General features: G+C 41.5%; 1 protein-coding gene across 1 annotated transcript in view; it reads right to left on the minus strand.

Annotated features, from left to right (window-relative positions):
- The window catches only part of LOC147718271 (nicotinamide N-methyltransferase-like), a 69917-nt gene that overhangs the window by 26707 nt on the left and 22951 nt on the right, over nt 1-20259 (minus strand). Inside the window, exon 2 of the mRNA XM_086966671.1 lies at nt 3310-3517. Coding sequence (XP_086822797.1) covers nt 3310-3517 — 208 coding nt within the window. The remainder of the gene's footprint in view (nt 1-3309; nt 3518-20259) is intronic.

The following is a 20259-nucleotide window of genomic DNA, read 5'->3' on the forward strand; positions in this document are numbered from 1 at the left end:
TGAAGATCAGGTGGGGTAAACTAAAAGGAAGTGGAAATAAAGTCCCTCTGAGGACGACCAAAGAGGTTGTCCCCTTCAACGGTAATTGCAGGCTGACATGGGATAAGATTCAATTCCAGGAAGGGAATCTTCATAGGATCAGGGCGCAAGTAGCAGATTTGACAGTAGAGTTGGAGGCTCTCGAACTGGAAAAAGGTAGTACCCAGGGGCCGTCCTTCTCCTTGGCTTACAAAAACGCAATAGAGGAAGTGGGACAATACTCTGTAATTCAGGGTAAAAGTGGCAGAGGGAACAATAAAGTGGTTAAAATTAGTAACCCGTGGTATTCAGATCAGTGCAAGGCAAAACGAAAGGAGGGTAACAGTCGCCCTACTTAATAAGAATCCCTCACTAGTTAGAGTGGCTAGGAAGGATTTTGCGAGGGTGTTAGTGTTAGCTAAACGAGAGTGGGAGGAACAACATTGGCAGGATCTCAAAACCGCTGCCATTAAGAAGAATGCCACGCTGTTCTGGGAATTGATTAACAAGGCTAGGCAGCAAAACATACCACCTATTGCTAACCACATAACAGAACAGCAATGGTATTCCCACTTCTCTGTACTGTACGGCGGGATAGAAGTGACCTGTTCACCCCCTTAGACCCTGATAGTAGGACCCAACCCTCACTGGTACACGAAGAACCATTTCTGCCCTCTGAGGTATTAATGGTCATTAGACATCTGACCCCTAGGAATGCAGCTGGCCCGGATGGGATACCAGGGGACCTCCTTTTGAACGATCCTGTTGCCTGGGCCAGACTCATCGCTTTAATAATGAATTTTATCTCAAAGGGTTACCCTGTGCCAGACTCATGGAAGGGAGCAGAGGTGGTGACTGTGTATAAAAAGGGCACCAGAGATGATCCTGCCAATTATAGACCCATCAGCCTGATTGACGTGATCCAGAAAGTGGTTGGCAGGGTCATCATCCCCAGGGTGGGTATTTGGATGGAAGAGGAGCACGTTATTTCTCATTTCCAGGCAGGGGTCAATCAAAAGTTGGGCACGATGGACCAGGTCTTCCGCTTTTTGCGATCTATTGGAAGACTGTGACCATCAACAAGAGTAGTTTCTACTTGGCATTCATAGATCCCAAAACAGCGTTCGACCTGGTCCATCGTGCTAGGTTGTGGGACATTCTGGAGAAGATGGGCTTCCCAGGGCCACTTCTGGGATTCATTATAAAGCTCCATGAGGGGAATTATGCGAGGATCAGATGGGGCTCCCAGGGACAATTGACAGAGAGGGTGCCCGTGAGAAGTGGAGTCTGCCAGGGATGTGTGATGGCTCCGACCCTGTTCTCCCTCTTTGTGAATGGAGTGGTGGACCATCTGAGGGAGGAAGCGGCGAATGCGCCATCCCTGGCGGGGGAAAAAACACCTACCCTACTCTTCGCGGACGACACCATCTTGATCTCTAAAACCCCCACAGGCCTCCAAACGCTCTTGGACCGTTTTAGTGTGTTTTGCACTGACAGAGGCCTCACCATCAACAACTCTAAAACAAAGCTTATGGCCATTTCACCTTCCAAGAGATTCAGGAACAATATTTCGCTCAATGGTGCCCGCTTGGAGTTGGTTGACTCCTTCGACTATTTGGGTGTTATGGTAAATAGCCGGATGAAATAGAAAGATCACTTGGCCAAATTGTTAATAAATCACAAAAGAGTCTCAGGGGTGGTTTTAAGGGAACAACGGGAGTCGACCAGTAAACCTGTGGCACCGACTCTCGCCTTTTCACGTATTACTGTTTGAGTGCTACAGAAATACCTTAGGCATTGATGCTTTTGTGTCAAGCTACCAGACCATTAAGTACTGGTTTATTTAGTGGCTTTTGTAGTTCACTTGTAGTTCACTTGACAAGGATTGTGTTTATAACTAAATAACACAAATTTCTTAAAATGTACAGAACCATCTTCAAGACAATCCAGCTTTGCATCAACCGCAAAATTGACCCACTAGGACCTTATTCCTTGGGCAATTGCAAAGCCATTACCTTCACTAATGAAAAACGAGGATGATATGATAACACATTGACAATAACAATCCTTCCATTCCTATGCCTCCCATCCCTTTAAACCCACTAAAGGTGTGTTTGCTTATCCTCTAATTTAAATGTCCTTGAAAAGAGAAATAGTTCCCGTGGATCCCTTCATATATATGGTATTGTCCTAAATGACTCATACCAAATCTAGAATTTAAAACCAACTGGCCCTATAAGACTTGTAACTAATTTTCTCATCCCTTTATCAGCTCCTCTTTGGATCTAATTTTTCTGTGTGATAGCTTTAAAAGGGCCATAAAGTCACAAATCCATATTTGTACCTATATTTACCTTTACAGAAACCATAAGGTGAGATCTCAGTGGTTTTATCAATGAAAAATAGTACTTAGTTTTACCAGATGTGCTTTTGTGCTATAGTCTCCCAACACATTGGCGTGTCATTGGAGAGATAGGGTTGGGTGATTTTAGACTGCCAGGTTTTATATTTAACTCTAAGCTCACATTGTGTGTGGAGTGGCCCTAAAATATTGTATTGTTGTGATTTACATGTCATGCATTTCAAATTTGACAGTCCAAACATCAGAGCTTTTATTTCTTTTTTCACTGGGATGTTTCAACATATTTGATGGACAGGCATGTCGTAAGACACGAGAATGTTCAGATGCTTCCAAATGCTAGATGTCTAACCCAGTGATGAAGCATTCCACCAACCAATGAGAAGAGAATTATGAGATGATAATCCACTAAAGATCCGGTAACCATGAGGGGAGTATTTGGTGTATGTTCACTATAAATTAATGAGGAAGACTACAATGTAAAACATCCTCTCACTTTCCCACTTGAGTTTAACGTTCATTAAACAGTCTGAAGACATGAAGGTACCAGTGCATAAACAGGTACAAGTCAGAGTGAGGAACTAAATCAACACTTTTAAAATCATGATCTGAAATTCAATTGGTATGGAAATAAAGATTTTCTACAAAAGTGGTGTGACTAAAAAGAATCCAGGGTAGCTTAGCAAGCCTTTTATTTATCTGTGATTCCGTGTTCCCGAGTAAGTGATAATGAAAGCCCAAGAATAAAGCACAGAAGATGACTCCTTCTATTACACTTCTAATCGGGGTGTCAAAACCTTCATTTCATGAACTACCCTTTTGTCGTGTTTGCTCCTCTCTATGAGAACTCATATTCTTTATAGGAGTTATGAATAGAGAAGCTGGATAGGAATACAAAGTACAACTGTGTTAATGCAGAGCAACATACGTACCCTGTGGCCTGAAGCTCACAAATCATCTTCATAGCGTGACTATAATCCATGCTATCAGGTTCATTCTTCAACCATTTCTGCATCTCTTGGATGGATTTGTCATCAGCGCAGGCAAATGTGATCTCGTTGAAATAGTCACAAAGTGGAAGAGTGTAATAGGCGAAGGGCCCAAGGCAAAGTGCAATGAGGGAGTCTCCTTTAACATCACCTGTTTACAAACACATTCATACTGGAGTGAAACATGAATCTATAACATGTACATGTTGCTTTCTCATCAGCAAACTAGAATGAATAAACATGTTCAGTATGCACATCATTTTCATTTATAAGTTACATATTGTGGTGTTCTTGCATCACATGAATCTGTCATATCCCCTCTGAGGCTCTCCTTTGACCCTCATTACCAACCCAGATGTAACTACAGTGTCTAATTTGGGACTCGGCTTCAGTATCTGGTTGGTAAAGTAAGTTGGAAGGTTATCTCTTTCTGTCCTATATTTCAGAGGTGTTATTCAGTGGGGGTGAGTGTGTTTTTTTTTTTTTGTCAAAAGAACCTGCACCTCTTTTAGACTATGAAATGTTCTGCTGTCTGTTTTTGCCTTGGATACATTTACACCTAGGGCTATAAGAGTTCCCATTCAAGTGGTTAGGATTCAAACATCTAAATGATTCTTGCATCTACCCCTCACAGTGCCTGCCCCAATGTCAGGTAACTTGGCCATATTTGTTACAGGGTAGTGTCACTTTTGGACCAAACAAATGGTGCATGGCTGACATAATCATCAAGTGCAATTTCTCAAAGCACACAATCCAACCTTGCATGACCCTGAGTGGCACCATAAATCTGGAGTAACCTAAAGCAGCACATTTTGCAGTATTGTGTTACTCTGACCTAGGGAAGCACTCCGTAGGTGGCATGTGGGTGTTCCCACACAACACCCATGGATTGTGGCCATATTTACCGTAAGTGGTAGGCCTGCAAAAGGGTGAAAACTGCTACAAATCCCCTGGGGTGGCACAACAAGGAAAACTATCTTTAATACTCCTTGGTTTTTCCATTTCTATGTGTGCCGCATTCCGAGGAAAATACCTCAGGAGTTGCTAACGATGCCGGCACCAATGGTCTGTGTTAGCGCTAGGCAGCACATTGTGCACCAGTACTAGAAAAAGTTTACAATGTGTTATATAATGTTAAATACAGTGCACTGCCCTATTGGTGTAATGTAGTGCAGCACAGCAGTAAGGTTACATGCTGCACTACATGACATATCGGCAAATATGCTCCTTACTTTCTCTGTGGCTACATTCTGCAATCAATACAACCTTGTTTCTCAGTACTGACTCCCGCTCAATGGAGATAACAGGCAGCTCTCCCCAGGCTGTCCCCCTTCACCAGCAGGTTTCTTACTGTCCATGAATTCCTTCTCAGATATCTTGCAGCTTTCCACCAGAAGGGTTGCCTGGCTGCACAACAAGTTCAATCCCAACAATAAGTGCCTGACTCATAGCTTCCATTCAGTGCCAGACCTGTTTGAAAACATCTGCTTGTGAATTGACCATGAGAAAATGATATTGATTGGTTAGACTGAGTAACCCTGTATCTAATGGGGCAGAACATTAAGGCTCTGTTTAAACTAGATATGTATTTGACTTTTATTTAGCAGGTGCCATGACGAATTGTTATAGTAGGTCCCAATTTGTGTGCTTATCTATTACTTTTATTATATTAATTGTACTTGTGCAGTATTATATAGCGTGAAACTAATTCCACAGGTCATCAATGCACTTTAAGTAGGAATTACATATGCAGTAGCAACAGTGTAGACAACATGAGGAGCATAGCGATAAGAATCATATCAATGGGAATTACATTGGTGTCAGATACAATAGAATTAGTGATGTCAATAAGGAAAACAAAGTCATTAACATTCTATAGAAGAAGATTAGAGGCAAGAAAAATGTTAGTTTTCTGAAGAGAATTTAGTTGAACCATTCCAGCCTGCCAGTGTCTAATTAGTTTCAATTATCTATTATAAAGGAAGATGATGTTATGAGAAGAATTGTAAGTGTTCTAAATGGCTCACAAGATGGATTGGTCCTTATAGAAGATGCAATAGAGATGCATGTTTTGTAAGCACTCCTCAAGAGAGTTTGCTTTAGGGTTGTGCTTTTCTTAATGTTGAAGTATCAGTGGTAGAAGGTCTGTTCAAGTGTGTGCTGAGTATTCATGTGGCCCTGTGAATTATAAAGGCTCTAGGCCTTAATCGACATTGAACCTTTTAGCCCCAGTGACTAGGTGAGCTGCAAAGTGAGGCTGGCATCAAAGGTGCTTGGTGCGTTCTGGGAATACCAGTTGAAAGTGTTCTGCCAGGGTCTTATTTAGCAAGGAAAGGAGTGTGAGTTATAGGTTTGAAAATTTGAGGCTTGATCTCTTTGAAGAGTCTGATTCGATATTGGACACCTTAGGTAATGTATTAGTGTGGGAGAGTAGATTAAAGTTTTGAACAATCATAAAATGGTTCACTGAATCAAATGCGGAGGATAGGTATGTGATGCAGAGAGCATTATCCACTACATGTAGCATCACTGTCTCCGTCCGGACTGATGGTCATCGAGGAGGATGATTCCATTTATGTGGTTGCCTATCTGTCTTCCAACATAACGGGAGTTTGCAAATCGGGTAAACGTTGTTAAGTTTGAAGTTAGCATCTGTTCTTTTGTTTTAATTTTAAGGAAAGGAGTGACTTGGTCATTCTTCAGGCAGTTGAGCACTATACCACAGAAGCGGGATGAGTATTTTATGCAAGTGAAGTAAAGGATGAGGAATGAGGGATAAAGATCTTTTCTTGAAAGTCGTGAATGCAATGGGGTGAGGACAATGAGATGCTATACTGATAGAGAAGGTTGTTGCAATGGCAGATTGAGTTATCAGCTCAAGGGAGGTCCAGCATCTCAAGATTTGCAGGATTGTTTTTCTTCTAGAAAAAAAGAGTTATCATTGAGTCAATGGATGTGAAACCTTGGTATAGGGTTGTGATTTTTCTGAATGTTGGAAATTCCAGTGGCAGAACATCTGTACACGAGTGTGCCAGGTATTTACATGACCTTGTGAAATATGAAAGGCTCCAGCTCTCATTAGGAAACTTTATAAGCATGATCAGATTTGGAGTGCTGTCCCCACTGAGCAGCTGACTGAGGCTGCCTTCAAAGGTGCTTGGTGCCAGGGTCTAATTAAGCTTAACCTTTAGTTTTGAGAATTAGAGGCTCAACCCACCTTATGTTTTGATCAAGCATTACATGCATACCATCCAGGATGGAATCACTGTTTCAATGCTGCAACCAGATCTAAATCCTGAGTGATGGTCATGAGGAGGTTGCTTTGATGTATGTGTTTGTTAACCTGTCTTGCATTATAACAGGAGCTTGTGCTGAGGGCAACAGATGTTAGGATTGGTGAAGTAAGCAATTCTTTTTTTAAAGTGGGTGACTTGACCATTCTTGAGGCAGTCAGGCAATATCCAATGGCTGAGGGTTGAGCTGATTTTGGAAGTGAAGTAAGGAATGAAGATATTCTCTTGAAAGTAGAGGGTGGGGTGGGTGAGAAGAATGATAGGCTAGTCTGATAGCAGAAAATATTTTTCCAATGCCAGATTGAGTTATCACTTCATTGGGGGTGCTATCATCCTTAGATATGGAAAACTGTTTTTTTTCTAGGAGACTAGTTATCACTGGGAGGGATAGCTCAGTGTCTTATATTTTTTCTTGAATGAATTGATGAGGCTTTCACAGCTTTCTTTACCATTTGGGAGAATGATTTAAGATGTGGTTGGCTTCTTGATGATCTCAAATAGCTTTGTTTATTTATTTGTATCCATACTATTTGTGTCTAAAGAATTTAGCTTTAGCCTTGCAAACATGGCATTTGCATTCTGCATTTTATTCGAAGCTATTTCAGACTGAAAAAAAGGGGGGCACATTTATTTGTGAATTCTGACTTGAAAGGTTTTAAAACAAATTATTGTCTGACACAGTCAGTATTGTCCTTTGACTTCATTAGCTTTGACACTATTTTGATCTTATTAAGGTTTGAAGTGCATGAACCATGGAGAACGAAACAAGAAAGTGATCAAGGTGGCATTCAGTAAGATTTTTTCTGCTAATGAGGCGGTTGAGAATAGACCCTTTCTTAAAGGGTTAGGTTTGGGACAGAACTGTAAAGCAACTCCACTCCAACCATTGCGGAAAATGATGGCCCCAACACCGATGCCAGAACCCTGCACAGATAGATCTCCAACAGCGCCAACACCATAGCCCCCTCAAGAAAAATAATAACACCCACGCCAAGAAAGCTAGATGATTCACCACCAAACTTCGAGAGTCCAAACGCACTTACCGCCACCTCGAAAAGGCCTGGAGGAACACCAAATCCACAGAAGCCCACAACAACTTCTGAGCCACCACCAAGGCCTACCACCAACTCATCAAAAAAAGGAGGAAAAAAGTGATTGAAGACAGAATCTCCACTCATGCACACAACAGCAAAGAACTCTTCAACATCATCAAGGAGTTCAACCAACCCACCAGCGAGTCACCAACATCCCTCCCTCACAAGACCTCTGTGACAAACTCAGCACCTTTTTCCACTACAAAATCAAGAGCATCTAAGACAACTTTGATGAAGACAACCAACACACTGAACCCTCACCCACCACCTGACACTCTGAAACCAGCAATAGACAACTGAACAGCCCTCACCACCGAAGACACACTGAAGATGATGAAGTTGGTTCACTTCAGGGACCCCACAGACCGTCGGCTCACCACATTTTCAACAGAGCCGCCAACACCTTCGCACCCATGCTCTGCTACACCAACAACCACTCCCTGGCTACCGCCTCATTTCTCAATGACTGGAGATCTACCCCCACCTGAAGAAACCCTCGGGTAATCCCACTGACCTCAGAAAATACAGACCCATCTCCCTGCTCCCGCTCCCAGCGAAAGCCATAGAGAAAGCCATCAACAGCCAACTCGCCATATCGACTCCACCCAATCCGGCTTCAGAAAAAAACACAGTACGGAAATAGCCCCCCTTGCTGCAAAAGATGACATCCGCACCTTACTGGACAAAGGAGAAACAGCAGCCATCATCCTCTTCATCCTCTCAGCGGCATTCAACACAGTTTCTCACCGCACTCTAATACGCAGACTCCACAACGCAGGGATCCAAGACAAGGCCCTCGTCTGGATCCGCTCCTTCCTTTCCAGCAGAACGCAGTGAGTCAGACTCCCAGCCTTTTCTCTCGGACACTACACCTACCACCTGCAGAGCCCCCCAGGGGTCCTCCCTCAGCCCTACTCTCTTCAACATCTACATGGCTCCGCTCGCCCCCATCGTCAGAACCTATGGACTCAACATTGTGTCATACACAGACGACACCCAACTCATCCTCTCCCTATCCAACGAACTCAACACCGCCAGACACAACTTTCGAGAAGGCAAGGAAGCCGTTGCCAAATGGCTGAAAAACAGCAGCCTTAAACTAAACACTAACAAAAAAGAAGTACTCATCATGGGCCCAAACCCTGATGCCTAGGAATGACACCTGGTGGCCCCCTGCCCTTGGAAGCCTGACCCCCCACACAGACTATGCATGCAACCTGGGAATCATCTTGAACTCATATCTCAAAATGGCGCACCAGATCAACGTTGTCTTGTCCTCCTCCTTCCACACCCTCCGCCTCCTACGTAAGACCTTCAAATGGATTTCCCTTGAACACAGAAAGACTGTTATATGCCTTAGTCACCAGCAGGCTCGACTAAAGCAATGAATTATATGCCAGAATAAACAAAAACCTCACTCGCAAGCTACAGAACATCCAAAACTCCGCCATAAGACTGGCCCTCAACCTGCCAAGACACTGCCACATCTCTGAGCACCTGCTCACACTCCACTGTCTGCCCATCGAAGCTAGAGTCACCTTCAAGATGCTAACCCACGCTCACAAGGCCATCCACAACACCGGTCCATCATACCTGAACATCTGAATCAAATTCCAAGCACCCCAAAAGAACCCTACAATCAGCCCAGGGCTCCTATGCTGTGGTCCCCAGCACCGGAAAGACCAGATCGGGAGGCTGCTCTTTCTCCTACTGTGCGGCCTGAGACTGGAACCACCTTCCGCTCCACCTCAGACAGACAACATCGCTCCCCATCTTTAGCAAGAAACCTCAAAACCTGATGGACTGAAACCTGTGACCCCCCCAACCCCTAGCGCCTTGAGACCCTTACGGGTGAGAAGTTGCGCTTAACAAACACCTGATTGATTAATTGAGTGATTGATATAAAGTTATTGTTGATCAGAAATAGGGTTAGTTGTGACACAGCTGAATCAGATTAATCTCTTCTGTTTAAATTGAAGTAATGCAGAAAGAAGCTTTTGGAGTTGTATTTGATCTATGAGATGTTTAATGAACAGCAAATTGAAATCAGGAGGGTGGTTGATTATGTGAATATTCAAGGCTGTGGGTTGGAGATCTTCATTGCAACAGAGAAACATTTGAATATGGGGGAATTCAGATACCATAAGGTTTCTGTCCTGTAAAGAACAACTTTGAATAATTGCAGCCTATCTAACTTGTTTACTGTCCCAATTACGGAGAATAGTACAGGATGGGAAGAGTTGGAGAGCCAATTTTCCATCAAGACATTTTGAGTCTAGTTGTGTGACTAGATCAAACCCACAAATTCAATACAGTTTCTGCTTTCGATCTGCAGTGGAGCAAACAATTAAACATGGATCTTTTGAGTGGGGAGGTATTCACTACTGTTTAAGGTGTTAATTTTAGTTTTCTTGGACAGAAAAGCAAACCATATATCTCTCTTGATACCAAGAATATAGTAAGAGCACCAGTTGCACTTTGGGAGGTGGGATTGATTTATGAAGATGTATGACTGTGATCTACAAAATTTAAAAGAGTGCTGGGTACAGCAGAAACTTGAGAAGTTGGGATGATGTCTTGTTATCCTCAAGAGTATTACTTGAGAACTGCATACAGTATGATTTGGGGGTTCAGAATGAATAGGAGATTGGGAGGTGAGAGAACTGAAAGAGATAGTCAAAGCTTTTATGTCACTCTTTAAGATACTTTTATGAACTATTCTGAGACAGAGAGACTTACTGGATTGGAGAGAAGTTTTGAGATGACCATCAGAGGTACTAGAGGATCACTGAGAGAACAGGAGAAGGTTGAACTTAGATTCAAGGGTGAACAGGATAATTTTCAATAGTAGAAGTGGTCAGATAAATGCGGCACATAAGAGAGAAGACGGTCCAGAAATCAATAAAAGTATTCTGATTATAGGTGGTCAGATGTGTCCTCATGTCATAAGGGGAAAATGGGTGTTAGTAAAGCAAGTTTTCCAGTCTGGAGACCTGTGAATGGGGCCAAGGGATGCTAAAGATGGGTGAGCAGCAATGATAATGCGGGGATTACCCCGCACTGCCATTACAACGCAGGAATTAACGACTTTCGCTGGAGGGCACTCTTGGATAGGGAATAGTTTAATTTTCTATCCAACTCCATTCCTACTGTTAACATGGGCTGGAGTTGGAATAGAAAATTTAACTATTCCACTATCCAGCGCCCTTCAGCGAAAGTCGTAGTAACGACTTTCGCTGTAATTCCTGCGTTGTAATGGCATGCGTGGTAATACCACGCGTTGTCATATCATACAACCCTAGAGATGATTCCAGTTCAGAAATATTAGGACACATTTTTTCGGTTAAAGCTTGATCCCCATTTGTGTGTCTGGAAGGAGTGGTCATAGTGATAGGATCTCTTCATGTGTTTGCTCTGTAGGGGAATGTGCCAAGGAAGGAAAGCGATTAGGTGGGGAAAACTATCAACTGAGGGGGGACAGATGAGCACTGTGTGTGCTGCTCTGCCAGAGCTTACTAAACAGCAGTCATGTAGTTGATGTGGGAGGAAAATGTGGACTGTCTAGATGCAGTTGTACAGGGAAATATGAGGAGCAGGGGATACAGAGGAACATGAGGGGAGGACGTATGATGAAGTCACACGGAAAGTAATGTGACCTAGGCAGGGATGTGTTTAGTGAAGGGAGGGAGTAGGGAAAGTCATTCAATGGGTTCTTTGAATTTATTTTTGAAATGTGCAAGACTCATTTGCTTATTGAATTATTATCTTGCCATTATTGAAAAGGGAGATTCACAGTCAAGTGTATCTACATGTGGTATTTGTCTAAACTTCTCCAATTCAGGTTTGCACCTGAAAACTGCATTTGAGACCAGTGTATCAACCGCAAACATGTATCTAGTATCATAGCACTTTGAATGTGGCCTTTTAGTGCACTTTTCAAGACTCACCAAGTTATTTGCATGTTGTCTAAATTCTATATGCAATGATTATCTTTTCTAGTGATTTTAGATCTCCAGTGTTTATCTCAATACATGAAATAAAATCTGTGAATGCAAAGCGCATCACAATGCCTTCACAATGCCTTCCACCATGAGTGTGCCCTAGTAAAGGTGGAGGTTTCCTGATTACATTTAACAGGCCTATGTCATCCTTGTTTTTACTAAGTTGTCTTCCACTGCTCACCATGTTTTACAGAGAGGTATGAACAAGCCTCTTGAGCAGATATATATTCAGACAGAGAATTTCAAGGATTATTTTACAAATGTCGACTAATCGTGCATGCACATTAATTGCTTAATAATCTGCTGTCTTTTCTACCATTGCCATCTCGCACAGAATACATCACATCCAGCACAGCTGTTTACAAAAATAGTGCTCCTGTAGGTATCATTTTCTTTTGTTATCCCTAATGAAACAAAATATTGTTATTTATGTAAAATTACATGTACACCACAATAGCCTGGCACCATATTATCCAGTGTACAGTGCATGACCAGATTTTTGGCACATACCAGCACAATCCTTGTGAATTAAGAAGCATACAAGATATGTTCTTTCTCCACCTCTCCCATTCCACTTGTCCTTGCTCATATTTTGTTTGCCCCATGATACCTTGTGTTGGCAGCTTCAAAAGAATAAGTGAGTCACCTCGCAGGACCAATAACTGAACTGCACGTTGTTCCCTGACACTCATGAGTCGTTTTGATTCTCTCTCTCTCTTATGCACCTAACATACCTTGATTGACTAGACTGCTGGGGTTAATAGGTCAATGTAATGTGTTGAGGCCTCTTTCTCCTGATCTCCTAGTTACAATCTACTATTAAACGTGAGCAACTTGGACAAGTACTCCTTCTCATCATAGCAACTTTATTTTGACTTGTTTAAGTCATAAAAGTACATACATTAAAATACAACAGTTCAAGTTAATCATCCAAGAATTAATTTGTAAGTGTGGGAGTAAAAAAGCAGTATAACAACAAGGTCCAGAACATTCACAAAGTTAATACAAAATAGTATTTAGGCCAAGATATTTAAAAAAATAATTTAGTATAAATTACCATAAAAAAATATATTAAACATTTGAGTTGGGGTTGGTAAATGGCAAACAGACACTTCGGATAAAGGTACAAGATTACACATCAATTTCTAAAAGTAGCCCTCTCTTTCTCCACATTTCCTGCAAGAATTTGGATATTACAATAGCAATTAATGGATTCATCTCGAATTTTAAAATTCTTAATGTAGCTTGATAATTCCTAATACCCAGATTCCTACAGACTTGGATAATCCATTTTTTCGTAGCCTTCTTGTAGGCCGGGCAAAAAAGACCACATGGGCTTCTGTTTCTTCTACCATGTGACACCCAGGACAGAGATGGTGTGAATCATTCCTCCAGTTGTTTATTAGTGCAAATAGTGGAAGGGTGCCGTATCTAAATTGGAGGTAGAGCTTCCTTGTCGATGCCGGATGGATAATATCCAGTGCTGGTTCAAAGGAATAGCTAGCTTTATGATTCAAAAATGTAATGTAATGTAAAATGCTCTTATATAGCGCAGCAGTCACTCCAGGGAGCATCTTGGTGCTTAGAAAGGTTAGGCAGAGGTGACATGCCTCACTGACGGTAAAAAATAAGATCTATATGTTCAGATTAGGTTTTTGCATAAGGCATCGGATAAACTGTATATCCATGTTTTGAGGGTCTTTCTAAAGATTGTTTCTGACGTAATTTGGCGGAGGGACGGTGGCAGTGTTTTCCAGGCTTTGGAGCCCAAGACTGCCAGAGGCTTCCCTCCTCTAGTTTTAAGTCTAAAGTTGGGGATGGTAAGGAGATTCGCCTTTAGAGAATATAGTGTTTAAACATACTCTGAATGTAACTAGGTCTTTTTCCATGAAAGGCCCTGAAAGTGATTAGGAGGACTTTAAAAAGAACCCGTTTGTGAATCGGCGGCCAATGTAAAGTGTCCATTGCTGCTGTGGCTGACGTCTTCCTATTCCATCTCAGCACCAGTCTTGCCGCTGCGTCTTGCACCATTTAAAGCTTGTGGCCGACCGTCCTATTTGTCCCTGCATATAAACTGTTGCAGTAGTCAAGGCGTGACATTATAAGTGCCACTGCAACCATTTTTCGCGCTGGGAGTGGTATTAGGTCAAAGAATTTTCTTAGCCCCTTAATGATGCCGAAACATGTTCCTGCTACGGCCACTGCTTGTTGTTTAAAAGCCAGAGAAGAATCACATCTGATCCCTTGATTTCTGACTGACAGAACAGTGTTTGGGGGGACTGTGGCGTCCTCCGGCCACCATAATGTGGGGCTGAACAAATTCTCTTTTCCATATGGCAAGATCTCAGTTTTCCCTGAGTTGCATTTCAGATGGTTCATGCTCATCCATTGGAACGTAGCTTTGAGGCAATTTTTAAGCTTCATTTCCGCCTCATTGGTGTCATCATCCATCACCAGGATGAGCTGCGTATCATCCGCATATAAGATGGTGTTAATGTTGCAGGATGATATGAGAGCAATCAGGGGGGCCAAATATACATTGAAAAGCGTCGGGCTCAGGCAGGAGCCCTGAGGTACTCCTGACCTGAGCCGCTTTTCTTCTGACCTAAAATGACCTAAGGTAACCACTTGTCGCCTATTTGCTAGAAAGCTTTTTATCCAGCCCAAAACATTCCCAGCTATCCCGGCCGCGGCTATACGGTTCACCAATATGGTATGTGAGACCGTATCAAACGCCGCAGATAGGTCCAAAAGTACCAGGACCGCCTTCTTTCCCTGATCTGTTGCAGCTCGTAGTGTTTCGGAGGTGAAAATCAGTGCTGACTCCGTCGAGTGTTGCACCCTAAAACCTGCTTGGTTAGGGTGCCAGATGTTATTGGCCTCCAGAAAAGCAGTGGGCTGTTTATTCACGGATTTCTCTGTTAATTTGCAGAAAGCCGGAAGCAGGGAGATAGGTTGTAGGTTTGTCAAGGTTGTTGGGTCTGGTAGCTGTTTTTTCTGCAGGGGTTTTACCGCTGCAAGGTTCCATTCCTCAGTGACTAAACCTAGGTTGAATGAGGAATTTATGATGCTATTTATGATGGGGTTTACAGTGTCCACCATTGTATGTAGGACAAGGAGCCGACAGGGATCAAGAGGGGAGCCTTACTTAATCATTAAAATTGCTGTCCGGGATTCCTCTAGGCTAACCGGGTGAAAAGTGGACATAGGGGCCCTGATTGTGGTGACTCTGCTGTTCTCTGTTTCCTCTTGAGCCGAAAAATGAGGAAAATCCTTAGTGAGAGTGTGAATTTTTTCCTCAAAGTCCGCTATTGTGTTACATAGGCTCTGGGAAGGGGGAATGTCTGTCTGCATAGATTTGGGGTTAATAAAGGTGTTAACTATCTTGAAGATTTCTCTCTGCTTGTTGTTACTTTTAGTTATAGCTTCGGTATAGTGTTCCTTTTTAGCAGTTTTTATCATCCTATGATACTGGCGACGCGCAGCTTTGTAGTTGTTTTGGTCCGTTTCCCCGTAGTTTAGACGCCATTTCTGCTCTATTGCCCTTACTTTCCTTTGCTCTTCCTTTAGGTTCAAAGAGAACCAGGGGGCAGAAGGCATCTGCTTCTTTCTAGCGCCTATCCGTGGTATTTCCTGAGCTGAGTGTGTTGATCCACTCCCTAAAAAGCTGACTGTCGCTAGTTGGGTCTCCCATTGGGGTAGGTCTGTTTTCTACTGCTGTAGTTAGAAACTCCGTCTGTCCTAAAAACACCCAGGTCAAACTTGTTGCGGAGTACACCTGACTTAGGGTCAACAAGTTATAATCTCTGAGAATTTTAGATAGAGTTTTTTTCGAGATGGTCGAGCAAGCTTCTTCCGGGGTTGCCTAGAGATCCTCTCTCCCAATTGCCTTACAGGAATCCCTTACGAAAGACAGCCAGGATATATTCCTGACTGCTCCCGGTGACTTTAGGAACGACCTCAGTTCCTCCCTGTAGTCGCTTAACTCCTCTGTACTCCAGAGCCGGCACCAGTACAACAGTGGCCGGCTTGAGATAAGATCCGCCAGAGGGGGGACGCCCAGGTCCATCCGTAACGGTACCACTGGCGTATTGGTTGGTAATACTGCGATGCTTCGCAGGAATTTATTTTCAGTTATCGTTAATAACTTAGTTTTGGTATGCCCCAAAGTTCCGCCCCATACAGATCTGTGGAGCGGGCTTGCACTTTGTAAATCTCCAATAGAGGACTTATCGCCTTTGATGAGCAGCCATTATTGAATTTCCTTAGCCCGCCTATAGTGTGTGTGAGCCTCAGGTTAGCCTTTTCAATTTGGGGGATCCAGGCCATTTTGTCGTTCAAAGTCAGTTCAAGATATTCAAAAACCCTGACACATTCCAGTGGGGTATCATTCATTGTTGGTTCCGGGTGGGAAGACGATTTGGCGCCAAACACCATATATTTAATTTTGTTAAGATTAATTTGAAGTTTCCTCTTCTTACAGAAGTCTGTGAATTCCCTTATTACTCTCTGCATTCCCATAGGTGTCTTTGAGAGGGGCATGGAATCATCTGTAAAAATTAATGCAGGAAATTTGCGGGAACCTAATTTTGGGGAATCCAGATCTTTAGCTTGGTATAGATCTTCCTCTAGACCATTGAGGCAAAGTGAAAAAAGGTTTGGCGCCAGTACACAGCCCTGACGAACCCCCTTATCGACCGGGAATGGGGCCATCAGCTGCATGCATGCTCTGTCTCCTGAGCTTATGTAGCTGGCGGATCACTGAAATAATATCGAGGGACAAAATATCGACTTGCCAAAATATCGTGGACAAAATATCGACAGTCAAAATATCGAGTTTGTATCTACAAACAGGTAAGTACAAAAATATCGAGTACAAAATATCGTTAACAATAATATAGATGTAAAAAATATCGACTTTATTAAAAACAGTGTTAAATTAAATTAATATTAAATTTTAATTACTAAAATATACTTAAAACTACTTAAATTAAATTATAATAATTAAATAATAAATGAAAATAATAAAAATACTTTTTTACAATCTTATTTGTTGACCCTGAACCCTAAAAATACCCCTTTACCCAAAAACCCAAAACTGACCCTGAACCCTAAAAATACCCCTTTACCCAAAAACCCAAAACTGACCCTGAACCCTAAAAATACCCCTTTACCCAAAAACTGACCCTGAACCCTAAAAATGCCCCTTTACCCAAAAACTGAAAACTGACCCTGAACCCTAAAAATACCCCTTTACCCAAGAACTGAAAACTGACCCTGAACCCTAAAAATAGCCCTTTACCCATGAACTGAAAACTGACCCTGAACCCTAAAAATACCCCTTTACCCATGAACTGAAAACTGACCCTGAACCCTAAAAATACCCCTTTACCCTAAAACTGAAAACTGACCCTGAACCCTAAAAATGCCCCTTTACCCAAAAACTGAAAACTGACCCTGAACCCCAAAAATACCCCTTTACCCTAAAACTGAAAACTGACCCTGAACCCTAAAAATGCTCCTTTACCCAAAATTTATCAATATTATTTAATTACCAATTAATTATTAATTAACAATAACAATAAAGTAAATATATTAGAACATTAGCTGTAATTATTTTAATAATTAATATTATTTTTTCCAAATTAATTACTTAAAAATAACACAAAATTATATATATTAAAAATGTACTCTAATTAATGTAATTAACTAATTACAATTAATTAATTAACAATTAATTACTAATACAAAATATGTTCAAAATTATATTAATTAATTAACTAATTAATATTAATTAATTATCAATTAATTATTAATTAAAAATATTAACAAACATATATTAATTAATTAATTATTATTAAATTACTTCCCACCCTATTCCCCTATAAACCCACAACCCGCTACAGAATTACATTACGCAATTATTATAAAAACAAAATTCATTTAATAAAATATTTTATAACATTAATACACACTATTCACACATATTATTACATAAAAATACACTATAAAATATTATATATTATTAAAAATTCGATATTTTTGCTATCTATATTTTATACAGTCGATATTACTTCACTTACCTGAAAAACAATATTTTTGTAGTCGATATTATGTCCAGTCGATATTTTGTCCAGTCTATATTTAAAACTCGATATTATGTCCAGTCGATATTTTGGAGTCGATATTTTGTCTGTACACCGTAGCTGGCTCTGTAAGTGAGCATAGGTGATCCAGTATCCCTCCTGAACGGTCTGATGCTCCCCAATGCAGGGGGACTAGATGTAATTATTCCCAGAGTCTTCCTCATCTCAACAATCCTTGATGGTTGGTGGTGACTCTCCGGTTGCACGATTTACTCACCCTACAAGGCACTCTCCTTTTGTCAATTTTTGTGAAAACCCTCTTCTGGGATACAGTGGTTGCAACTAGAATCTGAACTTGGTCAGTGGCTAACTATTGCAATTGTAGTCTCTTCACACTTTGCAATAGGGATTCCTCTTGGTCTACAACGCTCTCCTTTCGAAGCTCCATAGCAGGTGGCCTTGGTTTTCTTGGGTTATGTCCTATTTGCTAGCAGGGCGACTAGAAGTGCTTGGCCCCCAGTCTTGATCACAAGCAGAAATATTGCACAGTTTCCCCTCCTCACACAGCCCATCTGGCTACTTGGAAGCAGACAACTATTTTTAGCCTTCCCTTATCATATTCCATTTTCTTGACAACAAATGTGGTTTAGCATTTGGGTCTTTGAAGCTTTGCATGGACATGTGATCAGATAATTGACTTGAGTGTTATTGCAATTGGTATGTTTACAATGTATACAAGACCATGCAACCTGGCACAGAAAGCAGTGAATTCATTGTTAGAGAGGATCCGTTTCTGTTGGCATGAGCGACAAGGATTCACAGATATTCTAGCTAATCTCTGTTTATTTGTTCATTCTTTTGCATGGGCGCTGTATCAATACTTCTGACAAACAGTCTGAAAGGTACAGAAGAGGTCCTATTGTTGATGTTTCTGGTTAAGCAATCTTTCTAGATATGATCTTATCATTGTTCTTGCCTCTGCTTTTGACAGGCTCCAGAATGTTGAAGACAAAACCCACAACAGGAGCAGGTAGGATTTTAAAGTGTCTAGAGGCTTTCTAGAACAAGTATGAGTTTTCTGGAATGTAGGATGCTTATACACCTTCCGTAGGAAGCCCGGTTTCTCCCAACCTCTATTTGCTAGTATGTGAACGTTGTTGTGGTTATTTGTGAATTGTTAGCCAAGAAGAAGTTGAAAATTGCAGCTGTTTCAGAAGGTTTGACAATTAGGGACCGTTTATGATGTCGGATGTACCTGAGTCCATCCGACAACATTTGGGAACTGGGACCGAACGATCTCCTGTTCTCAGTCCCAATCCAGCAAGTAAGATGTGACTGAACACTGTTCTGTCACAATCCTCAAGGTACCTGTCAGGGGGGGCAGGGATCAACACGTGCTCAATAGGTGCTCCCTAGGTCATCATTAGGAGGCCTTGCACCCATTGGGGCGATGCTGTGGCCTCCAAAGTTGGATTGCAACAACTTTTCTGTGTCAAAAAGGTTGGCACAGAAAGGCTGTGGGAATCTACCATTGCAATCCATCAGGCGGAAAGAGCCACCTGAGGCATTACCGGAGGCTTTCCGAATGACAGAAAGGCTCTCTGAGCCCGTCAGAGGCCATTCAGAAATCTGGTTTGGAATCCTTTCCAAACAACCCCATCAAAATGGGCCAGTCATAAATGAATCTGAACAGCTGATTACGCTGCTGTAGGAATTGCTCCGACCAAGGGTCAGACCCGTTTTCTACGCCATCGTAATCAGCACTTAGAAGGGTCCTACAGCATAGTGATCACCAACTTTGTTGATAGCTTGAGGAAGAATTTCTATTCCATATTGGTTGTTCGTACCTCGCATTAGCAGCCTGTTTAACATTGAGTTTTAAAGCTATCATTTTTAGAGAATATCCTCAACTGATAAGCTGATAATGTAATATAACTGTTTTGGTGTTCTTCCTCAAAAAGAACGATGAGTAGTATTGGGGAGGATTGATGTAATGAATTTTTTAAATGTTATCAAATTGTTATGTGACTAATTAAGCCTTTCATTTTTTTATAACAATTTTAGTGTTTAGTGAAAAAATTATTTTAATGTTATTGTACTTAGTATGCTTTTTTGTGTTTTGTAATGGATTTCATTAATTTTATCGATATTGATATCTAGTCAGATTACTGTAAATAATACTAGACTTAACTTAACTACTGTATGAGATGGTTTGTATGCCCAAAAGCAATTCAGGACAAAAAAGCCTTTAGAGGATTCGGCAGAGTTATGACATTCAAAAATAGTGGACATATTTCCTAACTGCATTTAATCATATAGCTAGAAGTACTACACTAGTACTATTAATATACAAAAATGCTTTTCAAAAACCTATGAGCGTAAATATCCAACTCTCCTGTATTTGCTATTAGGAGATTCT

Source organism: Lissotriton vulgaris, chromosome 4_1 (assembly GCF_964263255.1).
Source record: "Lissotriton vulgaris chromosome 4_1, aLisVul1.2, whole genome shotgun sequence".
NCBI lineage: Eukaryota > Metazoa > Chordata > Amphibia > Caudata > Salamandridae > Lissotriton > Lissotriton vulgaris.